This window comes from Panthera uncia (assembly GCF_023721935.1).
Source record: "Panthera uncia isolate 11264 chromosome B3 unlocalized genomic scaffold, Puncia_PCG_1.0 HiC_scaffold_2, whole genome shotgun sequence".
NCBI lineage: Eukaryota > Metazoa > Chordata > Mammalia > Carnivora > Felidae > Panthera > Panthera uncia.
Genome location: NW_026057583.1, coordinates 3,006,290 through 3,032,560, shown reverse-complemented (window position 1 = coordinate 3,032,560; position 26,271 = coordinate 3,006,290). Strand labels below are relative to the sequence as shown.

Below are 26,271 nucleotides of genomic sequence, written 5' to 3'. Positions count from 1 at the left end.
GGCCTGTCTCTCTCCACGTGCTCCTCCCCTTCCATACCAGCAGGGTATCTGTAATTATTGCACGGTAGGTCGGAACGCCAACAGGGTGAAAATGGAAGGTGCTGTATGTCTTGATGCCTAGGCCTAGAACTAGCGAGGCATCGTTTCTCCCACATCCTTCAGTCCAGAAAGTAGCCCGTCAGATGGTTGAACTTAGCTGCCGTACTCTCCCCAAACTCCTGCAACATCACTTCATCCGGCATGGTATTGACTCCTTCACCATCGTCCCTGTTCTCCATGGCCCCTAGACCTCAGACAGTGGTGGGCGCATAGCGCTCCCCAGCAAATGTTTTTTTTCAATAAATGAAGAAATGAATGCAAGCTGCTGATCCAGTGTTTTCTTCAGCAGCATCTGTGCTAATATTGGAACTGCACTAGCCGAAATGGTAGCCAAATCTGCAAAGTTAAGGTAAAAGTCTTTAAGGTCTTCTACATCCTGAATCCCTTCCCCTACAAAAACCTAGTAATTCATTAACATGCTCCAGTTTGCTCCTCGACCCAGAACAGGACAGTGAAGGGGTGAGAATGAGAGAAATCTCAGTGGAAACAGCCTTTGGGCTCTGAGTATCAGGGAGAATTCCCAGGACCAGAAACAATCTTCCTTTCTTTCTGCAGATAAGATCCCAGGTGGCTCATGTAGTGTCTTCAGAGACCATCACCATGCTTCTGGGATCATTATCGGGGTGCTCTCTTCTCCCCTCTTTGGTGATCTGAGTACATTTGTTGCTGTTATACCCAGCCGTGATGACTGCCCCCAACCATTGACCCATACCCTGTCCTATCATGGCCCATGTTGACTTTATGGTTCCTTCTGCCAACCTAGAATTGCCCGATGCTCACGCTGAGGTGGGTGTTCTCTCTCTCACCACAAGTAGTACATTACAGTCCTTTCCCTGACTCTCAAGAAGGTGTCAATGTCTTACAGCCCCTTCTCTTTCAAGGACTGGCGAGACCAGTTCCTCTGGGCCCAGGTCAGAGGACATTTGAAAGGTGCCTCTAGTGGCAAAAGTAATAGAAATGAACTCTGATGCAAAGTTCAGGGAGCTCCCAGGGACAAACTGATGTGTGTGTGCGTGTGTGTGTATGTGTGTGTGTGTGAGAATACCAAATTTTCCTGACTCCCTTTCCACAAATCTTGCCACTGCACCATGTTAACAACAAAAACAAAGGTGAGACTATCGACTAATGTTGAATGAGTACTTACTATTTGCCAGGGATTGATTGTGCTAGGTGCTTTATATGTATCATCGCACACCTAATTTGGGGAGGAGGGATTGATTTTAGGCAAATGAAGCATCATAGAGTGGGGGAATGGGGGGAGGGGAGGCCATTTGAAGGAACTATTAGAATTTTGTAAAGAACCTGAGTAAAGATATGAAAGGAGAAGGTGAAAACTGGTCAGCGTAGTGGGAGGCGCAGTCAGTGAAGCATCCGACACTTATCTAGGCTCAGATCATGATCTTACAGTTGGTGTGTCCCAGCCCCACATTGGGCTCTGCGCTGATGGTGGTGAAGCCTGCCTGGGATTCTGTCTCTCCTCCTCTCTGCCCCTCCCACGCTTATTCTCTCTCTCTCTCTCTCTCTCTCTCTCTCTGCCTCAAAATAAATAAATAAGCTTTTAAAAAAATTTTAAAGAAAAGAAAACCGGACAGGGTCAGCCAAACATGTGGATGTGTGTGAGAGGGAAGAGGAGTGGCAAAAAGGCCAGAGCGCCAAGGGCAGGGCGAAGTAGGAACCCGGAGGGATTTTAGGATAATAAAATCAAAAGTGATCAAAGGAAGTTATTATAACCATTTGTGAACGGAGTTCTTTCCAAGTTTCAGAAGTAAAATTAATGCGTTCTATCTTGACATAACGAAGAGACCAGCTCTTGGGGCCAAACTAAAATAAAATACATCGGACTCTTAACGGCCTTCCTGGTGTCTCTAAAGGGTTATTTATTATCTGTTAAATATTTGAATAGAGCATTGTTCTGGTATCGCCACAGGAACAGTCCTTTGCATAAAAGCAGAGGAACCAGTCTGAAAGCCCTGTCTGCAGTGAAAGCCACAGGGCAGTGCATCAACCCCAGCAGCACTGTGTTGACAAGGTGGTCTGCATTCAGCCTGGACGTGGAGACGGACGGGCTCTCAGCCAGGCACATTAGGAGGTTCCTGAGGACCAGCCAGGGGATCACGGGGGATGCCCTGTGCGTCTGTTATTAAGGCTGACTTGGTTAGGGCATGGGAGGCAGGCACGTGACGTGTGCTGAGCGGTGAGACCAGGCTCAGACGAAACCCTGAAACCAACGCCCAGCTGGGAGACATCTCCTGGCCCCACGAGTGACGCGCCCCCCTCGGACTCTGTCTTCAACTTTTCCGTTGACTGCTTCTCCACGTTGTAAACTCCTCTGTTTCTCCAATCTTTTAAAAAGCAGCCAGTCACGACAGGACAGCTCACCATTCCTGCATTCTTGCTCGTCCTCCTCCATTGCCTGGAAAGAGGTGTCTACACTGGCTGCCTCCACATGCGCGCATCTCACTTGCATCTGGGGCCGCCGCTGCTCCCTGGTTTCTTCCCCTCCACCATGTCAGTGAGACAGTTCCCACCAAGGTCACCAAAGACTTCTCGGTCACCAGATTCGATGCGTCCATCTCGTTTCTTATTCCACTTGACCTTCCTGTGGGCATCTGTCTGGAAGGATCCCTCCTTTTGGACATTCTTTGATTTTTTTGGTTCCCCCAGCACTCTACTCCTCTTTCTTTTTTTTCCTGTCTGATCCTTAAAGGTCAGTGTTACCAGGCTCCATCCTTGGCCACTGCTTTTCTGATTGGATACAGTCTCCTGGGAACCTTCTTCAGGGTTTCAACCACCACTGGTATAATGGTATCATTGAAATCTCTATATTCTGTCTTGACCACCTTCTCTAAGCTGTATATTCAGCTGTTCACTAAGCATCCCTTTCCAGACGCCCCATGGAAATTTCAACACACAAAACCACTTATAATCTCATCCCCAGATTGCCCTTTCTTCATGGATTTCCTCATCTGAGTGCCAAAACTAATCATCCTGTTGCTTAACCCAGAAACCAGGGAAGGGTTTCTGACTTGGTTCTTCCTCCCTAGTTACCATCCAGTGAGTCAGCAAGCCCTGTCACAGCCCCTCTGTCTCCTGGTGACAGCACCCACCACCACAGCTAAGCTCCTGCCTCCAGACTCTTAGCCTCAAATCCACCTCCGCGTTGGCCACCAGAGTAATTCGTCTGGGCCCAAACCAGGATCATGTCCCTTCTCTGCTGAAAGTCTCCCTGTGGTTTCCAACTGACAACCTTCCGTTCTCATTCCTTTCCTCTCCCCTGTTTCCACCCTATGCCCACAGGGAGGCTGGACCATAGGGGGCAGGCAGCCAACAGCCAGGGCTTTGAAGCTAGTCGGAGGGATTGAGTTTTGACATAAGATGACATAGGAACCATTCACAGGTTCATGGACGGCGCATGATGGCATGATGACAGATACACATGACAGGTGGTACAAGTGGGAGACACATTAGCAGACTGCTATGGACTGAATGTTTGTGTCCTCCCTAAATTCGTATGCGAAATCCTAATGTCAAATGTATTTGGAAGTGAAGGCTTTGGGAGGGGATGAGGTCATGAGGTGGAGGCCTCATGAATGGGATTAGTGTCCTTACAAAAGGGACCCCAGGGAGCCCCCATGCCCTCTTCCCACTCGTACCTGTAGAAGGACACAGGGTAAACACTGCTGAAAACACTGTCCTCTATGAACCAGGAAGCCGGTCCTCACCAAAAAAACAGAACTGCCTTGTTCTTGGACCTCCCAGCCTCCAGAACGGTGAGAAATAAACTTTCCGTTGTTTTTAAGTCACCCCGTCTATGGTATTTTGTTATAGAAGCCTGAACCGGCTGATGCTGGCTATCATAACGGAGGCCACAGGACCTAGACTAGTTTTGCACAGTGAGAAAACAAGACAGGTGAGCCTGTAGGAGCTATGAGGAAGGGGTCATATCTGAAAAGGAAAATCACCAGATGCAAGTGGTAAGGAAATGCATTAGGGGGTCATGTCAAGCACTAGTAACAACATAATCATCAGAAAGTCTAGAGACTTTAGAGCTCCATTATTGGAAGCCCAGCACTAGGAACAGGAGCAAGGGTTGGTATTCCACACACACACACACACACACACACACACACACACACACACACACAGTTCTACAAGGCAAGTGAGGGAGGCAGATGCTGATAGAAATAGCTGCTATCAAAGGGGGGAGGGCAGGAGAGCTTAGAAGAGGGGACAGACGCACACAAGAACTGTTCTTGTGACAAAATGAAGGCCACAGAAAGTCGGTTCCACTCAGGAGCTGTGCCCGCTGACTTCCCAAAGGTGGGCTTCAGGATGCTGTAAAGAAGTAGCGGTCATCATTAGATTCAACACACGTTGTCCAAAACGTTGGCAGGACTGGAAACGAGTGACCTGCCAGAGTTCAGTCCCTTCCACAAAACTGCAGGCCTGTAAGGATCCACGCAAGGAGAAGCATAAGCTTTTGTGGACTTTGGAGGCGCGCGGGTCCGCGTTCGAATCCCGACTGTGCCGCTCGGCCCAGGACGGCACGTCCCGCGACCCCGGCTCCAGAGCCTGCCCTAGGTGGGTCCCAACCCACTGTCAAGGGCAGACGTGGGGCGAGAACCGGACAAGATCGCCGACTCCGGAGCGGTGCTCTTTCCAAGCAGCCTGGTTGATGCTCGGGGCAGCGGGTCCCCTCCGCAGTCGTCCCCCAGGCCTGGAGCGCCTTTGTGCCCCACTCACCGGAGAGCTTCCGCAGCAGTGGCCGCGGGGGGCGGCCGGGCGGGGGCGGGGAGGGGGGGGAGCGCCCCCCAGGGTGGCGCTGGCCGGCGGGGAGGGGGGCGGCCAGGTGGTGATTGGCTGGGCTGCGCCAGGCAGCTCCGGGCCCAGAACAAAAGAGAGCGGGCGGCGGGCGTCCTCCGGAGTAGGCGCTCCCGCCCGCCCCGCGCGGGCTTCGGTGCTGGGGGAGGACGCGCCCACCGCCCGCCCGCCCGCCGAGCAGCCGGGCTGGCGCGCTCGGTTTCTGGGCGAAAGCCGGCCGTGTACCTAGGAATTAACCGGCCGGCGCGGGAGGGGAGGGGAGCGGGAAGCGGGGCGGGGGGGATGCTGAGCGCGCGCGAGAACAATAATAAGATCGTGTTTGCGGTCGCTGCCCGAGGAGGAATTCGGAGGAGGCGCGAGGCCCGGCGCTCGCGCCGCGCCCGGGAGCCCGGGAGGGAGGCCGGCGGCGGTGGCGGCATGAGGCAGGCGACGCGGCGCCTGTGAGCAGCGCGCGGCGGCGGCGGGGACCTCGGCGCGGGCGAGAGCCGAGCGGCCGGGGACTCCCCTCCCCCGCTGCCGGGCCGTGATTTGCCGGGCCTGCTGCGCCCCCCGCCCACCCCTCGCCTCAGCCGCCGCCTCGCCGCTTCCCCTCGTCGGAGCGGCCGCTCGTCCGCCCGCCCGCTCGAGGCCCGCGGGGAGCGCGGCGCAGTCCGTCGGCCCGCGGGGGGGCGGCCTCCCGGCATCTTCGCGGCGACCAAGGACGACCGGGGGAGGAAGCGGCCGGGATGGCGCGTCCGCGGCCCCGCGAGTACAAGGCGGGCGACCTGGTCTTCGCCAAGATGAAGGGCTACCCGCACTGGCCGGCCCGGGTGAGTACGGCGGCCGCGGGCGGGCCCGCCCGCCCACCATTTTCCCCTTCATGATGGCGCGCCCCCCCCCCCCCCCCCTCCCGTCCCCGTCCCCGTCCCCATCCGCCTCGGCCCGGAGCCCGGCGCCCGGCGCCCGGAGGGAGCCCGGCGCCCCGAGCCGGCCGCGGCCGGGGCCGGAGGCGCGGGCGGCGCTGCGCACGGAGGACGTGCCCGGGCCGGAGGCGAGGGTTCCGGGCCGCGCCCGCTCCCCGCGAGGGCGGCCATCCTTCCGCCCACTTTCGAAGGCGGCTCCGGCCCGGGCAGGCCCGCCGCGGGGGCTTGGGAGCCCGCGCCGCCGGGCGGCGGGCCTGGGCGGCAGGCATCGCTGCGGGCAGGGTCGCGGGTGGGAAGCCGGGTCCCGGGCGAACGTCGGGGCACGTAGGGGAGCGTAATGCAAATGGCTGGCGGCGGGCCGGCGGGGGCCGCGCGGCCGGGGATCCTGGAAAGGGGCCGTGGCCGTCCCGAGGCCAGCGGGAGCCTCTTGGCAGCCGTTCATCCATCCCTCGGCGCATCCTTCGCCATCCAGACTTGTTGAGTCTTCCCTGCGCGCGATTCCGGGTTCCCCGCGGGCCCCATCATTGTCCTGGGGTACGTGCATCCCCGCTGCCCATCGTTCTCCCGAGCCCACCCGGAGGAGCTGGGGGGGAGGGGGGCTCGCCGCTTGGCCCCGGCGGCTGGGTCCGGGAAGCTCCTCGTGCCTTTTCACCTCCATATTTGTTTTAGGTCGGATCCCAGACCTTCTCCTTGGCCTTCCACTACAGTCCACAATAGCTCTCTCTTTCCTATCTAGCAAGGCTGTCGCCGGGCTCTTGTCTCTAGAAAGCATCTGCGTGTAATGCACAGCATTCGATTTTTTTTTTTTTTTTTTTTCTTAAGCAGGCCTTTTGGGGAAGAGATCAACACTACCGTGTGTGCTTTGTGTTTTAAAAATAAATCGCTTTTACTTCTAATTCTGATCATACTTGGCAGTTAGTTGTTTGAAATAAATACAGTGAAAAGGAGGGTCAAGGCATCTTGGAGGCTTGTTGGTATCTTTGGGGAACAGAGGTAGATGTGGGGAAATACTGGCATAAATAAGAGTGTGAGCTCTAAAATGTTGTATTACAGTAAAGTGCAGATAGCTAGACCAAGAAAGAAAAAAAAAAAACAAAAAAACCCACCCATTCACAAAAGGAAGTGACATCACGGGTGGCCAGGCTGAAATTAGTGAAGTTGAAGTAATGGATGGTTATAATCACTTTTTTTTGTATTTAGTTTGACATGATTGTGAAATGGAGAGAACACTGTGCCAGGAATTGGGGGCCTTGGTATTTGGTCTTTGTGGGCTAATCATTTCAACTGAATATCCATTTCTGCAACTCTAAAATGATCATCTGTAGGATTCCTTCCAATACTGACAACCTCAGATCTCAAATGAGGTTCAGGTTCCATTAGGCTGTGAAAATCACTCTTCTCCACATGTGAACTGTAGGTTGGCCTCAACCTCACGGTAGGATAACTGGTTACTTTTCATACCGAAGTGCCATCCTGCTTAAAGGGGCAAGATTTGTGACTTCAGGCATCCTTTAGGGAATCTCTGAGTATATTTATCAAATAAACAGCTGTAGGGTTCATTGGTATACACGTGGTCAAAAGTGAATTAAAGATTATCATCACCAGTTGGTCGGTTCCTTGTAATCCAGTGGCTTCCTTTAATCTTACCTTTGATAAATAACTTCTGAGAGTCAAAAAGAAAATACTTAAAGTTTCCTTAACAAGTTGCTTTCATAGGTTGGCCACCTGTAGTAATTTTGAAACAGAAACGTGCTGCAGAAGTGGTCGTAGTTGTATATCTAATCCACATAAAATTCCTAGAATTTGTAATTGCAAAACAAGGCAAAATGAAAACTGAAATGAGGAAACAAAGTCAGTTGGGTTGTTAGGTGTAGTAAATACAGGAAAGAAAAATCTAAGTCTCTTCACGTTTAACATAAACTTAAGGAAAGGACCTAAGTCTTTCTTTTTTTTAATTAAAAAAGTATTATTTTATAGTGAGTGGCATGTTATCATTTCCAAGGGAAGGTAAGGGTTAGAAAAAGATATTTGAGTCCCTACTCTGTTCGTTACTGTGCTGTATGCTTCACATATGTTCTCATTTTATTTCTTCTCCAGTTCTGTGAGGCATTATCCCCACTTAAACCCAGTCATAGCTTGTAGATGATGTTATAAAGTACTCACTGGAAAAAAACTCTACTTATTTGAATTCTGTCGCTTGCTATGAAGACCAGTCATGTGGGGATTAGAGTCTATATGGCCCCAAGCGATCAGACGATCAGACGTAGGAGGCAAAATGTGGGGGAGACAGATTTCGGTTCAGACTGTAGGGAGTTTTCTATCGGAGGTGGTCCACGCTTGGATGGAGAACCAGCTTCTGTGCTGCAGTGAAGACGTTTGGTTCTAGGCAGCCCCTTGTGAGGAATGTGGGCCAAGAGGACTCAGGCATCTAGGAAAATGGTCAGGTTAGATTCAGTTTTGGGCTGGGTTTCATACTCTCTGACCTTAGGCATGTTCTGTAATCTAAGTTTTAGTTTGCGAAATAGACATAATTCAGCCCTCACGGATTTAACGTATGTAAAAGCATCAAGCAGTGGTGGTTGAATGTTCCTGCCTTTTTTTCCTTTTTGAATTTCTAGCCTGTATCACTATACTGTTTTTAATTTTCAACCTAGGAGTAGATTGATTCTTTTTTCCAACATTTTATCATGAGTAATTTCAAACACACAGAAAAGTTAAAAGAATCGTACACCCTTCTATCCGTCACCCAAATTCTATAAGCAGCATTTACTGTACTTGCTTTATCATGTTATTCATATATCCATCCCTCTATCCATATAGCAGTCCATCTTATTTTAATGCATTTTAAAGTAAGTTGCCAACATCAGTATAATTTACTCCTAGACACTTCAGCATGCATTATCGTTAACTAGAGGTTAATATTTTTTTTAGATCCTTTTTTTTTTTTTTTTTTTTTTTTTTTTTTGCCTTTTGAGGTAAAATTTACATAAACTGAAACATACTTAAATGTACCAGTGAGTTTGACAAATATGTACACTGGTATAGTCCAAACCTCTTGCAAGATACAGCATAGTATCAGTACCGATGAAAGTTCCCTCATTTCCTCTTCCCAGTTAATTCCTGTCTTCCTCCCAGTTCAGATGTGTTAACATTCAGTAGCCAGCTAGCTGTTTCTAATGGAGTACACTTGATTAAATATGACTTAAAAATTACAAGTTCATTTGTACCCAAGGATTAACTAGCTTAATATTAAAAATACACTAAAACGAGTCTCTGAACCCTTTTGATTGTGTACCCTGTTGGTAAAAAGAAATTTGTGTAAACTTACTTTAAATTATAGGGGCTCCTGGGTGGCTCAGTCGGTTGAGCGTCCAACTTCACCTCAGGTCATGATCTCACAGTTGACAAATTCGCGTCCCGCGTCAGACCGCTCCGGAGCCTGGAGCCTGCTTCTGATTCTGTGACTCCCTCTCTGCCTCTCCCCCACTCATGCTCTGTCTCTGTCTCAAAAATAAAGATGAATAAATAAACATTTAAAAAAATTATGTATACATGTACTTTGTACTATTCTGTACATTATGAAACAAATACAAGAGAATCTGAAGGGAGTGACAAATGATATAATTTATGTTTTAAAATTCTTATTAGTGGGGGTGCCTGGGTGGCCCAGTCGGTTAAGCGTCCGACTTCGGCTCAGGTCATGATCTCGGGGTCCGTGAGTTCCGGCCCCGCGTCAGTTTCTGTGCTGACAGCTCAGAGCCTGGAGCTTGTTTCAGATTCTGTGTCTCCCTCTGTCTCTGACCCTCCCCGTTCATGCTCTGTCTCTCTCTGTCTCAAAAATAAATAAACGTTAAAATTTTTTAAATTCTTATTAGCAAAATATTAAGAGTAATAGATTGTTTATATTTTTAAAAATATTAATGTTATTTTTTGCCTGTTTCATGGGAGATCTGACTAGCTAGTCACAGTTTTTATCATCTAAAGAGATTTTCTATAACAGAACTGTCAGCTTGGCCATTTCCTTGTTTGCTTATGCTTACGTTATTAGTACTCTCTTATAGGACTCCTTTTAGCCACTTGTTCATTTGGCAAGAGTTCAGTTAGAAGTGAATATTCCATAATTTTGCTCAACCAGGCACTCTCAAATGGCAGGAAACCACAGTAGGCCCAAAGTGAATAAATACAACCATCTGAAAAAGGACACCAGTGTCAACTTATGTATTAAATATTAGTAAAACTTACTTTTTAGGGAAAAGAATAAGAAGCTAAAATAGAAGTTGCACTATTTTCTTCTCACACCTCCCCAGCCCCCATCATCTTGTACATTCCCTGAGATATGAGCACTCTGCCTATGTTACCCCTGCTCTAAAAAATAGAAATACAAAACAAAACAAAACAAAAAGGTCTCAAAACTCTTGTGTTTCAACGAAAGAACTTTTTTAAATTTAAAAACTTTATAGGAGTACTCTCTGGCACTGCTAATCAGAGAGTAAATTGATATGATCACTTTAGAAAGCTGGCCTGGTCGTCTGTAGTTAAACACACGCCTAACTTGTAATTTAGCAGTCTGGTCTAGGCATATATCCAGGAAAAATGAGTGTTTGTGTCCACCAAAAGATTTGTACAAGAATGCTCATACATGGCAGCTTTATCCATAATAGCAGGAGATTGAGAACAACCCAGGCGTCCATCAACAGGAGAACGGATCAGCAGAATTGTAGTATATTCGTGCAGTGGAGTACTACTCAGCAGTAAAAAGGAACAAACTACTGATGCCCACAAAAATATGGACGTATTTCAAGATTTTGAGGTTGAGTGAAGAAAGCCAACACCAGAGCGCACATTCTGTATGCTAACCATGACGATCAAAACGGGCACAATTGATCAGTGGTGATTAGTTCATGGTGGGTGGAGGAGGAAGCCCTGAAGGTGTTCTGTATCTTGATCTGGCTGGTGGGTACCCAGAAGTATACATGTGTAAAAATATATCAAGCTGTCCATTTAAGATTTGTGCACCAGACTGTATATGTTATACCTCAGTTTAAAAATGCATACTTTGTATGAAGTGGGGAGAAAGAATCTACTACTCCAAACTTCTTCACGGATTGGATTTCACCATTCTTGGCTTTCAGTGAGAAGTTTTTTCCCTTTAAGACTTCAGTGCTACCGATTTGCATCTTCCTGTTCCCTTTTGACTATTTTAGAAACTTCATTTACTACTTCACAGCTTTTTCTTTACATTTCTTTTTAGTTCTGGTTTCTGCCTCTGTCTTTTGTTTATATATTAGAGTCTTTCTGTTCCTTTCATATTAAATCATTGCTCCTCTTATTTCTCATCTAGCTCTCAACCTCTCACTTGATAAAACTTAAGAATACAGCATTTGACCTACCATTCTATGACATCCTGAAGAGCTAAATGCTTAGTGAGCTTTTATTGAGCACCTACTGTGAGTAAGACACTGTGCCTAGGTATAGTTTTTCATTTTTCTACCAACAGATTAAATTTGCAGCAACTTAAAAATATTATAATTAAATAATTAGTGTTTCTCTGCCTTGTATTAATACAAAGGCTGAGAATCCTTAGTTTCTGATCCGTTGCACTTTCAGTTTTTTATCTTTGACAATAAACTGCGAACCTTTATCTTTGGAGACCAGGCTACATCACTTCAGGGAATCACTTGAGACTTAAACTTTTTTTAATCTCAACCTAAAGTAAGATGTTTACACTTTCCATTTCTTTGGCGTGAGTCCAAACGAGTCCGTCATTGTTTCATTCCTCAGGTAGAGTGACACAGATTCAGTCAGCCTTTTCCCCAGGGACTGTGTTCGTGTTGCAAGGACCTGGCACATTGTCTCCTGTTCTTCTGCTTAACTCTGGGAGCAAATAGGCAGCTTAAACTCTCAATACGAACGTGTACCTTTTCCATCGCTCCCATTTCACCCAGGTGAATCTGTATTTCTGGCACATCCCCTTTGGAATGCCCTAATGACTACTGTTTTCCCCATCATTTGTAAAATGTTAATTCTCTGAAGTCAGGTTTCTACTATATGAGATTGTATTTGATTCTTTTGGAAAAGGATTGATGGTTTAAAATTATATATGACTACTGAAAATGTCTATTAGCATAAGAAGAACATTGTAGGCTTGTAAATAGGGTAAACATAATAGGGGAAGAGCCCAAATGCTCCTTTTTATTGGAAAAAGTTATCTTCGATTGCAGAAGATTGCCCAGGTACTCAGTCAGAAGCTAGTCTACTTGATAGTTATTAGTCAGTCCATTGCAAAATGGCTTTTTATCCTTTAGAGCCGTGCTACTGGAAGTATGGTCTGTGGCCAGGATAGGTGACAGTGACAAGATAGGTGCAGAAATTGAGAGTAAGAGTTTAGAAACTTTTTTTTTTAAGTTTAGTTTTGAGAGAGAGAGAGTGCAAGCGGGGAAGGGGCAGAGAGAGGGAGAGACAGAATCCCAAGCAGGCTCTGTGCTGTCAGCGCAAGCCCACTGTAGGACTTGAACTCACAAACCATGAGATCAGACCTGAGCTGAGATCAAGAGTTGGACTCTTAACTGACTAAGCCACCCAGGCACCCCGAGAAACTTTGTAAAGCAATCTGATAGAGTAACTTTATGCTAGTGAATCTAATTTTATTATTTTTAAGTTTATTTATTTATTTTGAGAGAGAGAGAGCGCGCATGTGAGTGGGGGAGAGGGAGAGAGAATCCCAAGCAGGCGCTACACTTTCAGCTCAGAGCCCGACATAGGACTTAAACCTACCAGCTGTGAGATCATGACCTGAACCAAATCCAAGAGTCGGACGCTTAAGTGACTGAGTCACCCAGGCACCCCTTGTGAATCTTATTTTTAAAATGAGGCTTGTATTTTATATGCCTTTAATTTTATTTTTCTAATAATTACTCTTTCATGTATTTTATAAAAATGCCCATCTGTAACAAATTAGAAATTAAAAACAAACAAAAAAATGCTGTTTTTTCCACCACAAATGGAGTACTGACTATAGAGGACCCTTAAAGGTCAGTAGAGTTCCTTGCATCTAAAACTATCTGCTCATACTGTGAACTGTTTTTTTAAAGGTTTTATATTTAAGTAATCTCTACCCAATGAGGCACTTGAACTCACAACCCCAGGATCAGGAGTCCCATACTCCTGACTGAGCCAGCCAGGCACCCCTGCTTATACTGTAAATTATTTATTTATTTATTTTATTTTATTTTTTTTTTAATTTTTTTTTTCAACGTTTTTTATTTATTTTTGGGACAGAGAGAGACAGAGCATGAACTGGGGAGGGGCAGAGAGAGAGGGAGACACAGAATCGGAAACAGGCTCCAGGCTCCGAGGCATCAGCCCAGAGCCTGACGCGGGGCTCGAACTCACGGACCGCGAGATCGTGACCTGGCTGAAGTCGGACGCTCAACCGACTGCGCCACCCAGGCGCCCCAATATACTGTAAATTATTTAACCTATCTTTAACTATTTAAAAGAGAGAATGGATTAACCTTTATGTTATAAATACCTCATGTCTGTAAAAAAATTTTATTACATAAGTAATAATGTTCATTGTAGAAAGATTAATATCCCTCTACCTAGTAACAAGCATCATGAATATGCACCTACATGTGTAAGTACATAATTTTTATAATACATTCAGTTCTGCAGCCTTTTATCCCCACTTAAACACTATATCTTAGGTGTCTTTCAGTGGCAGTGAATGCATTTCTATAACATTATCTGTAATAGCCATCTGGTAATTTATGGTACAGACCTATTTGTTATAAATTATAACCATATTTACCATATAACCGTATATAACTTCCTATTATACTGATATTTAGGTTATTTCCAGTTTTTTTATACTGTAAAATAATACTCTGAGACACATGCTTTTAGCTAAACCGTTAGTTACTTCTTCAGGATTGGTATCTGGGAATCACGTTTCTTAGTCAAAGGGCACGTGCATGTTTTAAAACTTTGGATTTATATTGTCACATTGCCCTCCAGAAAAGTTTTAACCATCTTAACCAGTAGCAGAATAAGAAAATACCTGTTTTTTCACATATTCATTAAAAGGAGATGATTTAAAATTTTAAAAATGTTTGTCAACCTAATAAATACAGATATTTAATAGAATTAATTTCCTCGTTGACAATTTAGGCAGAATATATGTGTCATATATGTCATATATCAAATCACGTATCTTATATGTCTTGATTACAAATTAGGATGAATATATGATAACACTACTCTAAGGTAGATAGTCCCATAAGAAAACCAAGACTTAAGAAATTCACCTGAAGTTATACACTGAGTGAAGTGTGTTAATCCTAGACCATTAAGAATGCCACAGGAACATAAGAAATGTGATAACAGGGGCTCCTGGGAGGCTCATTCAGTTAGGTGTCTGGCTCTTGGTTTTGGCTTAGGTCATGATCCCAGCATCCTGTGATCCAGCCCCACATCGGGCTCTGTGCTGACAGCACAGAACCTGCTTGGGATTCTCTGTGTCCCTTCTCTCTCTACCCCTCCCACACACACGCTCTCTCTGAAAATAAATAAAAATAAACTTAAAAAAAATGTGGAAACAGATGAGGTGAAGGAACTGAAGAAGCATTTGGCACTGTGTAAGAAGACTGTATGTATATTATATATATTACATATGTGTATATGTATACATATATGTATGTATGTATGTATGTATGTATGTGTATGTATTATAAGCTACTGGGAGGCCAGCACTCTCAAGTCAGAAAACGTTTATTGTGACATTTGTTATTATTTTTCTCTGGTCTGTGTCTTTGAAAGCCCTTTGACACAAGGCAGTATGAAAGTAAATAAGATATCCGTTATGCATATAAAGAAAGCAGAGCCCATTAAAATCCATTCTGAATGAATAGCATAGTGTTGACTTTAGTTTTAGGTTCTAATACCTTTATGTGTGGTGGAAAACATAGACTTTGAAGAGCAGGTATAGCAAGAGTTACTGGTTCAGTAGAGCCTAGAAGCTAAATCATAAGGACTACTACTAGCCTGTGTAGCTTTTTGCCAGTTTACTGCATTCTTAATCCCTATAACAGCATTTTTCTGTGTTATTTCACTGCCGTTCATATATGTAATTGCTTCTCAGCTATGGTAGTAAGTGAATTTTTCTATTATATCTTTTTACCACTAGGAATTTGCTGCAGTTAGGTAAATAGCTGTATGGTCACAGAGAGCTACATAGAGGTAAAAAGAATGAAGTAATCTAAAATTGGTGAGCTCAAGCCTTTAGAAGGATCCTCCAGATATCTGAACAAGATTTCCTAGGGGCGCCTGGGTGGCGCAGTCGGTTAAGCGTCCGACTTCAGCCAGGTCACGATCTCGCGGTCCGTGAGTTCGAGCCCCGCGTCGGGCTCTGGGCTGATGGCTCGGAGCCTGGAGCCTGTTTCCGATTCTGTGTCTCCCTCTCTCTCTGCCCCTCCCCCGTTCATGCTCTGTCTCTCTCTGTCCCAAAAATAAAAAAATAAAATAAAATAAAATAAAAAAAAACGTTGAAAAAAAAGATTTCCTACGATACTGGGAAGAACAATGAAGCCAATAGTTAAAAGACAGCATAGTTCATTCCACCACTGTCTTGATTTGTCAGGTTTGGGCATCTTTTATTACAACCTCGTTGTAAAATGGGGAGGATGATAATTCTTACTCTCTCTCCCTTTTTTCCTTGGAATCAAATATTGAAATGTGCATGAAATAGTGTTTGCTAGTTAAGGATCATAGATGATATATCTGTTCTGCCTAACTTGTAACCAAAGAAATTCAGTGAAATATTTGTGTTTATCAAATTCTTACTCACTTTCCCTTCTTTTTCCCTAGTAATCATGTGTTAAAATGTACATGAAAGAAGTGTTTGCTAGTGTAGTACCCAACAATCACCTACCAGGAGCACCACAAACTCCTTACTGTACAATGCTAGAAACCTAGTAAAGTCTCAGCAAATGCTTTTGTGGGTGGGTGGGTGTCTTTCAGTAGTTTCCTCGTGGCTTCATAATTTTGAGTTAGCTCTAGGCTCTAGTCATTGTAGGGACTTGTCATTGTTACCCCTTATTCAGATTCCTGAGTATGATGGCCATTTCTAGAGGTTCCAAATAGTTTCAGTATTTGGGGGCAAACTAAGTCGGACTATGTGGCATACAAAAAAGGCCTCTGAATAAACTACTCAGTCCGCTAGATCACTGAAATGCGAGCTCTGAGTGGATTCTCTAAGTCTGATTATAGTCTGTAAGGCCACCCAGAAGTGGAGGTTATCTGGTTTTCAAAGTATAGGAGAGTCCATGGTAACAACAAAGTTACCTCCATGGGAACTGGAAAATTCTTGACAGCATAGCATTAACTTCTAGGTTTTTATTGCAAAATGTATTTAAGATGAGAGCTGTTAGAAGTGCTGGGTATGTTAGGTTCAGAGGTGGTAAGCAATGTAAAAAAGAGTGTCACAGAAGATTCGAAAATTTTTATGTAGGAAAAAATGTCAAAAAATAAATTCATCGCTTTAGATCTCTTCTTCTTTTTCTTTATCACTGAAATAGAACTTTTATGCTAAGGGCATCTTTAACTTAGGAGGAAAATGCTTATTCACAGGGAGCAGTATGACAGATTCTTGGTTCATTTTTTTTTTTAGAATTAGCATATGTTGAGTGAATTGAAAATTAATTCCCTCTAGACCTCTGTTTGACTTTCAAAATGAGACCAACTATTTTCAAACAAGGCATATAACTGTCCTTATTTCCTTCCTCGAACTGTGATGTGAGGATTAAGTCAATAATTTCGAAAATATTTAGATCTTAGCAGTGAGTCATCGTTGTTGCTTGATTCTGATGCAGTCTAGTCTGATGGCTTTCAGGCCCCCCCCCTTTTTTTTACTATAGCCCATATATACTAATTTCATACACACACATATATATACGTACACACACACACACCAGAAAAAAGTTTTCACCAAATCATATTATATGTGATGCATTCTGATATTTTTATATTTTTATTTTGTGTAAAATCAGGTTGTAACTCACTAAATCACTTTCACTACCTATAGTTTGAAAAAAAGCACTGATCTGGTCTGCTAGGCCAAAAGGAAATTGATCTGTGTGAGTTTTGCTTGTGTGTATGGATTTTGGAGACGAGTTAGCAGTCCTGAGCTTTTTATTCTGCTGTAGCCACAGTCTTACATGAAAATCACATGGACGTAAGAAAAGAAAGTTACGTTATTTTAGGTCATTTAACCATCCAGGCCAGTTTTTCCCTTGATCTCAAAAGGGTTGGTATATAAATATAGTATTTCTACTCTCATCATCCTTCTAATCTTTAAACTGCACATGGATCTACAACTTTGTTGAAGCTAATTATAGCTTCATATATATGCCTTCTTAAGGATATTAAGCTCCATGTATTTCTTAACTATCCAGCTACAGAACGGTGTTTTTGCCTACATAGTGTTCCCTGGATGATAGTATTGAAGCTCTGGGGGTTTCTTGAGTTTGTGAGGCTAGCCTGGAGGTATCAGGCTATCCAGGACTGAGGATGAAGGGCTTTTGTTAAGTCCAGAAGACTTGTACTTGGGGGGGGGGGGGGGGGGAGTTTCTGAAGTGGGTGTAAAGTCATGGGACTAACACGTTTCTAATGGTTCTATATTTCTTTTTCTTTAATTTTTTTAAATGTATGTTTATTTTTGAGAGAGACAGCTTGAGCGAGGAGGGGCAAAAAGAGGGAGACACAATCTGAAGCAGGCTCCAGGCTCTGAACTGTCAGCACAAAGCCCAATGTGGGGCTTGAACTCACAAACCGTGAGATCGTGACCCGACCCACCTACTGAGCCACCCAGGCGCCCCTATATTTCCTTTTTAAATCACTTTGTCTAATCAAAAAGAGACTTCTTGCTATTACTAGATACAGCAGCCTCAGTAGAGAGAGAACCTAGTATTGAGGATAGTAAAGCATTCTTCAGTTTCTGTAAAAGATACCTTTCTGAAAAGATACAGTAAGCACAGTTTTAGATCTCACATCTGGCTGATTGACTCACACAAAAGGAGTACACTTCTATGAGTACACACGAAAGGAGTACCCACTGTACTAAATGGAACTTATCTTGGAACAGAAAGGGTACGATTGGGTTAATCTTCATGTTAGGCCAGGTATTCAAGAGCTCTGGTTGTTGTCCAGCTCAGTCCTCCGTCACTGCTGTGGTCTGCTGGCTCTACCTTGTGGGAGGCCAGGTGGAGGGAAGAGACAGAGCCTTTGCTAGAGTTATGAAGTATGATGGTTTCCACTGTTTGTTTTTAATAAGTTCCTTGTCTGGGGCAAAGATTATTTGACTCCCAGGGATCAGGTAACCCAGAACAAACGTGTCCCTTGTTTTTCTGTTGTCACAAGAGCAAATTACAGAAGTAGAGCAGTTTACCAGGAGTGGGCAGTTAGAGAAGTTTGCCGAAGCGAAATGGAGGTGACGGTGACCGAGGATTCCTCCTTTGTCCGTGAAAATTGCTTCTCATTCAGTGTTACTGTAAACTCTGGAAGCCTTTGACCTCCCCATTTCCTCTTGGTCTGTCCACTGCCTCTGGGCTTCCCTTCCTTCTTACATGAAGGAACCCACATGATCACTTGAACTGCTCTCCCCCTTTTTACTCTGATACATTCATTCTAGAAGCCCCTTCCTGGCCATTCTTCTCGCCTGCCTTTTCTGCTCCAGCAAATGGTCTCCTGCAAGCAACTGGCCGTAATCACAAAGACTTGCAGCCTGGGCCTGCCCCCCCGCCCCCGATTGCTTTCATCCGGGCCCCCAGTGCTGCTCATGGTTCTTCTCGCTGGTGGCGAGATACTTTCATTGTCCTCTTCCAGCTCAGATTCTTTCCCCTCATTTTCAGCAAATTCTCTTACTTTCAGGTTTCACATGTTCCTTTTCAGGGTGAAGTAGAAGAGCAAGAGTCTTGTGGGCAGATGAAGCCACATCTGAGTAGATGAGTAACCTCGCGTAGGTTACCTAATCCCTTCGGCCTCAATGGACTCATCTGTAAAATGGGCACAATAACAACTTTTTCTTATCGTTTCGAGGATTCTGAACATAAACAGCCTGGAGTTTAACATGATTAAAAAATCGTTTCCCTCCCCTTCACCTCTTCCCTGTGCTGCTTATTAAGACCCTCCTCTTGCTTGACTCCTCCCTTTTCCTTCTTTCATCAACATTCAGTAAATATTTTTTGAATCTTTGCTATATCCCAAGTGCTCTAACAGGTGCTAGGGTTGACCTAAACAGCCTCTTCCCCTTGACAAATTCTTTCTCCTCAGACCAGAAATGGTCCTCTTACTGTCTCATTCTTCCCCCTCCCCCAAAGGTCACCCTGATGTGCTGATCCAGAGAGCACTCCATCCTTACTTCGCCTCGGTGGAATTTAATACTGCCTTTTAAAAAATACTCTTCCGAGAGGCACCTGGGTGGCTCAGTCGGTTAAGCGTCCGACTTCGGCTCAGGTCATGATCTCACGGTCCGGGAGTTCAAGCCCCGCGTCGGGCTCTGTGCTGACAGCTCAGAGCCTGGAGCCTGTTTCAGATTCTGTGTCTCCCTCTCTCTCTGACCCTCCCCCATTCATGCTCTGTCTCTCTCTGTCTCAAAAATAAATAAACATTAAAAAAAATTAAAAATAAAAATAAAAAATGCTCTTCCTTTGTTTGGCTTCCCTCATGTATTGCTTTTCTTGAAAGGTTCTTCTATTTCTCTGTGCCTTTGTAGGGTCTTTTTCGACTTCAAGCCACCATCTTCAGAATAATATCTTCTAGACCTCTGTTTCAGGCCCTGACTCAAATCCACACCTCCGTTTTCTGACTAATAGCCCCAGTACCACAAGTTCATGGTCAGAACTAATCTAGTCACCCCTCCCTACCTAAGTATTTCTTTTTCTTTTAATGTTTATTTATTTTTGAGGAAGGGAGGGAGACAGTGAGAGAGAGAGAACGAGCAGGGGAGGGCAGAGAGAGGGGGACAGAGGATCTGAAGTGGACTCTGCACTGACAGCAGTGAGCCGGATGTGGGCCTCAAACTCACCAACTGCGAGATCGTGTCTTGAGCCAAAGTCAGATGCTCAACCAACTGAGCCACCCAGGCGCCCCTCAAGTTTTCCTATTTTAGTAAAAAATTACTATCCGGCCAGTCACCCCCCAAAACAAAGACCTCAGATTATCCCAGGTGCTCTTTTTTCTTTAATTCCCACATCTTACTTGGTCACCTAATGATGTCAAGATGGACTAAGGTTCAAGTAGAGAGGAGTGCTGTGAAATTGGACTCCTCACACGGCGCGAGGCAAAGTAGGGGTGCTGCATGCCTTAGAACCTGAGACATATTCGTGTTGTAATCAACAGGATGTAATTTCAACAAAGCAATAGGACATTAAATTAATATTATTAATTTGGATTTTATTGAGGTCCTTTTATTTCTGCCTGATATACAAATTAATCTTGGTTTTATAGTATATGGTTATGAGTACAATTGTTATCTTTGTGCATGTTTCAGAACATTATCATAAAATTTTACGGGGGTCTGCAAGATTTTGTCCCATTTAAAAATAATTATAGTTGACCCTTGAACAACAAGGGGACAGGGACTAGGGGCACCAACCCCCACAGTCAAAAATCCAAGTATAAAATTTTTTTTTAAGTTTATTTGTTTCGACAAAGAAAGAGGGTGAGCACAGGAGGGACAGGGAGAGGGAGAGGGAGAGGGAGAGAGAGAGAGAGGGGGAATATCCCAAGCAGTCTTTGCACTGTTAGCACGGAGCCCCACATGGGACTTAAACCCACAAATGGTGAGATTGTGACCTGAGCCGAAACCTGGAGTCGGATGTTCAACTGACTCAGCCACCCAGGCACCCCCAGGTATAACTTTTGACTTTCTAAAAACCTAACTACAAATAGCCTACTGTGGACCACAGGCCTTATGAATAACATAAATAGTTGATTAGCACATATATATGTTTATTATAATAAAATAAGCTAGAGAAAGACAATATTGTTAGGAAAATCATAAGGAAGAAAAAATATATTTACAATACTATATTTTTTTGGAAAAAATTCGGGTATATGTGGTCCCGTGCAGTTCAAACTTAAGATGCCATAGGTTAAGGGGCCTCACAAACTGGAATGAATTCTTGACCATGAGGGATCTAGAAATAAAGACATATAAGGAAATAATAAGAGATGTGAATGTTTTGTAAAAGAAGGAAAGATGTACATAGCGATAGTAATTTTCAAATATTTAAGGGACTCCTACGAAAGAAGAAATAGCAAGTATAGGAGAGCAGAAAGAGCATGTGCTCTGGAGCTAAGGACATATGGGTTCAAATGATGCTCTGCCACTTATCTGTGTGACCTTGGGCAAATTACCTAATCTCCCTTAGCCTCTTCTTCTCTAAAGTGGAATTAGTGTTATCTACCCCCACAAAGTTATTGAGAGAACTTATTTACAGGTACCTAACACATGGTTGAACCTAAACAAATACTACTTTCTTCTGTCCTCTGATAGTTTTTACAACTAGAGTTAGGGGACAAATTTTTTTTAAATAATTTATTGTCATGTTAGCTAACATAGAGTGTATACAGGGTAGTCTTGGCTTCAGGAGTAGATTCCCGTGATTCATCACTTACATACAACGTCCAGTGCTCATCCCAACAAGTGCCCTCCTCAATGCCCATCACCCATTTTCCACGCCCCCTCAGCCCCCGACCCCCATCAATCCTCAGTTTGTATCTAAGAGTCTCTTATGGTTTGCCTCCCTCTCTGTTTGTAACTTATTTTTTCCTTCCCTTCCACTATGGTATTCTGTCAAGTTTCTTGAATTCCACGTAAGAGTGAAAACATAGGATACCTTTTTCTGACTGGCTTATTTCACTTAGCATAATACCTTCCAGTTCCATCCACATTGTTGCAAATGGCAGAATTTCATTCTTTCTTATTGCCAAGTAGTATTCCATTGTGTATATATACACGTCTTCTTTATTCATTCATCAGTTGGTGGACATTTGGGCTGTTTCCATAATTTGGCTATTGTTGATAGCGCTGCTATAAACATTAGGGTGCATGTGCCCGTACGAATCAGCACTCCTGTATCCTTTGGATAAATTCCTACTAGTGCTGGGGACCCAGCTATTGTTGGGTCATAGGGTAATTCTATTTTTAATTTTTTGAGGAACATCCACACTTTTCCAGAGTGGCTGCACCAGTTTGCATTCCCACCAACAGTGCAAGAGGGTAGGGGACAGAAATTTTGAGGGAACTGATTTAAGTGGGCTTATTTTAAGGAAGAAGAATTAAATGAAAGTCTTAGCATTAATTGTTGAGAGCTTGTATGCCATTTCTTCTTATATACCATCACAATAACCCTGTGCTGTTGATGTTCATAACCCCCGCCCCCTGTCTTTACATGTGAAAAAACTTTCTGAACTTGAGAAAGATTTTAAATATCTTAAAAATTGCCCAATTACAGTAAATGATAAACCTGATACTGGGCTCCACAGCCTGTATTCTAAACCATTCCAGTACATTGTGTGGTTTATCTCTGGTAATGGATGTTTATTCATCCATTCATTGAACAGCTACTTATCGGACACATCCTCTACACCAGGCGGAGTTTATAGTGCAGAACGTGACCCAGAGGTCGAAGGGGATAGGGAGTGCTGGCAGTGGTACAGAGGAAGCAAGGGTCTTGCTGTGTCGTATAGCGAGTGTTCGCAGAAAGCCTCTCTCGTAGGACAGCATTTGAACTCAGAGATCTGAAGGAGAGGGAGCCCTGTGGATATTGTGGGGAAAGCATTTTAGGCAGAGAAGAGCAAGTTTCTCAGAAGTAATCTTTTTATTAAGAATAAGTATTTTGGGGGCGCCTGGGTGGTTCATTCGGTTGGGCCACTGACTTTGACTCAGGTCATGCACTCGTGAGTTCGAGCCCCGCGTCGGGCTCTGTGCTGCCAGCTCAGAGCCTGGAGCCTGCTTCGGATTCTGTGTCTCCTTCTCTCTCTGCCCCTCTGCCTCTCATGCTCTCTCTCTGTCTCTCTCAAAAATAAATAAACATTAAAAAATTTTTAATAAAAAATAAAGAATAAGTATTCTTAACCATTTTCACTTAGTTGTTTTTCTAGATTGACTTTAGCAATACGTTGAATGAATTTCAAGAGAAATCTCAATGGAATTTTAGTTTGAAGTGAATTAAATTGTAAATTAATACGAGGAGGAATGACACTTTTACCAATATTGAAACATTCCAGCCAGAAATATGGAATGTTTCTATTTTTTTTTCTGTCTAGTAGAGTTTTGAGGTTTTCTTCCTAAAGGAACCACACTTCTTAAAAAAATTACTGGGTGTCATTTGCTGTTGCTGATGCTTTTATAAACTGAATTTTAGTTGCTCAGAATAAGAACCTTGGCATCATCCTTGACTTAACAGTTTTTTTTACTCCCCATACCTAGTGTGCTGGCAAACCCCGTTCATTCCAACCTCAGTTACAAGCAGATTGCAAACCCTTCCACCGCCACCATCCTTGTCTATACCGCTATCGTCCCTTTACTGTTCTAGTAGATTTCTAGCTGCTCTCCCTCTCCACCCCTGCCCTCTGAAAGTCTCTTTTCAGCGGTGCCGCAAGGGCAACAGTCATCCCCTTAACATAGAGGGCCGACCAGCCTCCTCCCTTCCTTGATATAGCCCAGCCCCAGCCTCCTCCCGGTTCCTTACACCCGGGTCACAGTGCTGCCTCAGGGGCTCTGTCCCGGCTCCATCCTCCGGGCATCGCCCAGACCCCCTCCAGTCTGTTCCGGGCTGCCTCTTCCAATGAGAGATTTTAAACCGTCCTGTTGACAATTACAACCCTGTGCTTGACTCATTTTGTACAGCTCTTTTTTCGTATTCTTACATACGAAATAATTTACTTATTTATTAGAGTTATTTGCTGTTTTATTTTCCCCCTTGAGGGCAGGGATTTTTGCCTCTTGTTTGTTGGTGTATCCTTAACACTTAGAACAGTGACTGGCTCACAAAAAACATTCAGTAAATATTTGTAGAAGGACTGAATTCAGTCTTTTTCTTTTATATTTTCAAATCTGGTCTCTGGTGATAACATGCCAAGGCTTTTTTTTCACTTATTTGTCATCCTGCTATACTTTAATTCTGTTTTTCTAGTGATATACTTTTTCATAAATCATATGCAAATTATGATTCTTTTGTCTCTTCTGTTGCAATATTTGTTTGTTGGAAAGTGGGGTAGGAATTATCTTAATATATTAACTAGAACTTCCAGAACAGTGTTAAGCACTGGAGGTAATTGACATCCTTGCCTCCTTCCTGATTTTTAGGAATATATCTTGTTTTATTACTCTATTTGGATTTGGCTGTCTTCATTATGTTGAAATATTCTTTTATTCTTGTTTTTTAAATAATTTTTATTAAGAAGTTAAATTTTGGGGTGCCTGAGTGGCTCAAAGTGTTAAGCCTCCAGCTCTTGATTTCAACTCAGGTCATGATCTCGTGGTTCATGAGTTCGAGCCCTACGTCAGGCTCTATGCCGATAGCACAGAGCCTGCTTGAGAATAAACTTTTTTTTTAAGTTAAATTTTGCCAACCGTCTTTTTTTTTTTGTTTTTTTCAACGTTGTTTTTTTTTTTTTTTTTTTTTTTTGGGACAGAGAGAGACAGAGCATGAACGGGGGAGGGGCAGAGAGAGAGGGAGACACAGAATCGGAAACAGGCCCCAGGCTCCGAGCCATCGGCCCAGAGCCCGACGCGGGGCTCGAACTCACGGACTGCGAGACCATGACCTGGCTGAAGTCGGACGCTTAACCGACTGCGCCACCCAGGCGCCCCTTGCCAACCGTCTTTTTACCATCCATTGTAATAATCATATAAGTTTTCTTTTTTAGCCTTTGTATTAATTATATAAGTAGATTAAATATTAAATTATACTTGCATACTTGGAATATGCCTTACTTTGTCTCAGTATATAAACATATCTGTGTGTGTGTGTGTGTGTGTGTGTGTGTGTGTGTTTTAAGATGTAATTCAGGTGCCATAAAATTCATCCTTTTAAATTGTGCAATTCAGTGGTTTTTATTATATTCACAAGTTTTGGTACAGCCGTTAACATTAATTCCAGAACATTTCATCACCCCAAAAGGAAACCCTGTATTCATTAAGCAGTCACTCCGCACCCACCCAGACCCCGACAATCACAAATCTACTTTGTCTCTATGAATGTGTTCATTCTGGACATTTTATTTAAATGGAATCATAGGGGCACATGGACAGCTGAGTTTTGGTTAAGTGTCCAGCTCTTGATTTCAGCTCAGGTCATGATCTCACGATTCACGGGATTGAGCCCCACGTCGGGCTCTGCAATGACAGTACCAAGCCTGGTGGGACTCTCTTTCTCGCCTCTTTCTGCCTCTCTCTCTCCGTCTCCCCCAAAATAAATTAAACTTAAATAAATACATAAATAAATAAATGGAATCCTAGACTGTGTGGCCTTTTGTGTCTGGCCTTTCACTTAGCATTATGTTTATTCGTATTTCATCTGTGTATAACAAGTGTCAGCACTTCATCCCTTTTTATAGCTGAATAACATTCCACTGGGTGGGTATTTCACATTTTTTAAAATCGCTCATCAGTTGATGGGTATTTGGATTGTTTCCGCTTCTGGCTGTTATGAATAATGCCACAGTGAACATATGTGTACAATTTTTTATGTGGACTTCATGTTTTCAATCTCTTGGGTATACACCTAGGAATGGAATTGCTGGGTCATATCATTACTCTGTGTTTAACCCTTTGAAAAACTGCCGGACTCTTTTCCAATGCCGCTTTACTACTTTACATTCCCAACAGTCTAAATGCTCTGTCTAGAACCTCTAATACAATGTTGACTAGAAGCGATGGTGGGTGAACATCCTGGTCGTGTTCCTGATCTTACGCGGAAATTTTTCAGCCTTTCACCATTAAGTATGATGTTAGCTGAGGTTTTTTGGCTTTTTTGTTTGTTTGTTTGTTTGTTTGTTTTTTATTGATGCCCTTTATCAGCTTGAGGTTGTTTCCTTCTATTCCCACTTGGTTGAATGTTTTTATCATGAAAGGATGTCGGGAGTTTTTCAGATGTTTTTCCTGTGTCTAATGTGATTGTCATGTGGTCTTTGTCTTTTGTTCTATTAATATGGTATATTATATTGATTGATTTTGATATGTTGAATCTACCTTGCATTCCCAAAATAGTCTCTTGGTCATGGTGCACATTTTTTTTAAAAACCAAACTAGTTTTAGTAAATAATTTTAAGGTCATTTCCTTCCCTATTCCAGCTTTCCCAATCTGCCAGCACGCATGGTGGTACACATGAAGCTGAATACAGATTAACCTTTTTCACAGGTTGTTTTGTGAATGCAAAACCC

At 43.8% G+C, this 26,271-nt stretch overlaps 1 protein-coding gene across 1 annotated transcript in view; it reads left to right on the top strand.

Moving 5' to 3' along the window:
* The first annotated feature begins 5,334 nt into the window (after positions 1–5,334).
* The window catches only part of HDGFL3 (HDGF like 3), a 73,105-nt gene continuing 52,168 nt past the window's right edge, over positions 5,335–26,271 (top strand). Inside the window, exon 1 of the mRNA XM_049614335.1 lies at positions 5,335–5,729. Within this exon, the coding sequence (XP_049470292.1) occupies positions 5,646–5,729 (84 nt within the window). The 5' untranslated portion in view covers positions 5,335–5,645. The remainder of the gene's footprint in view (positions 5,730–26,271) is intronic.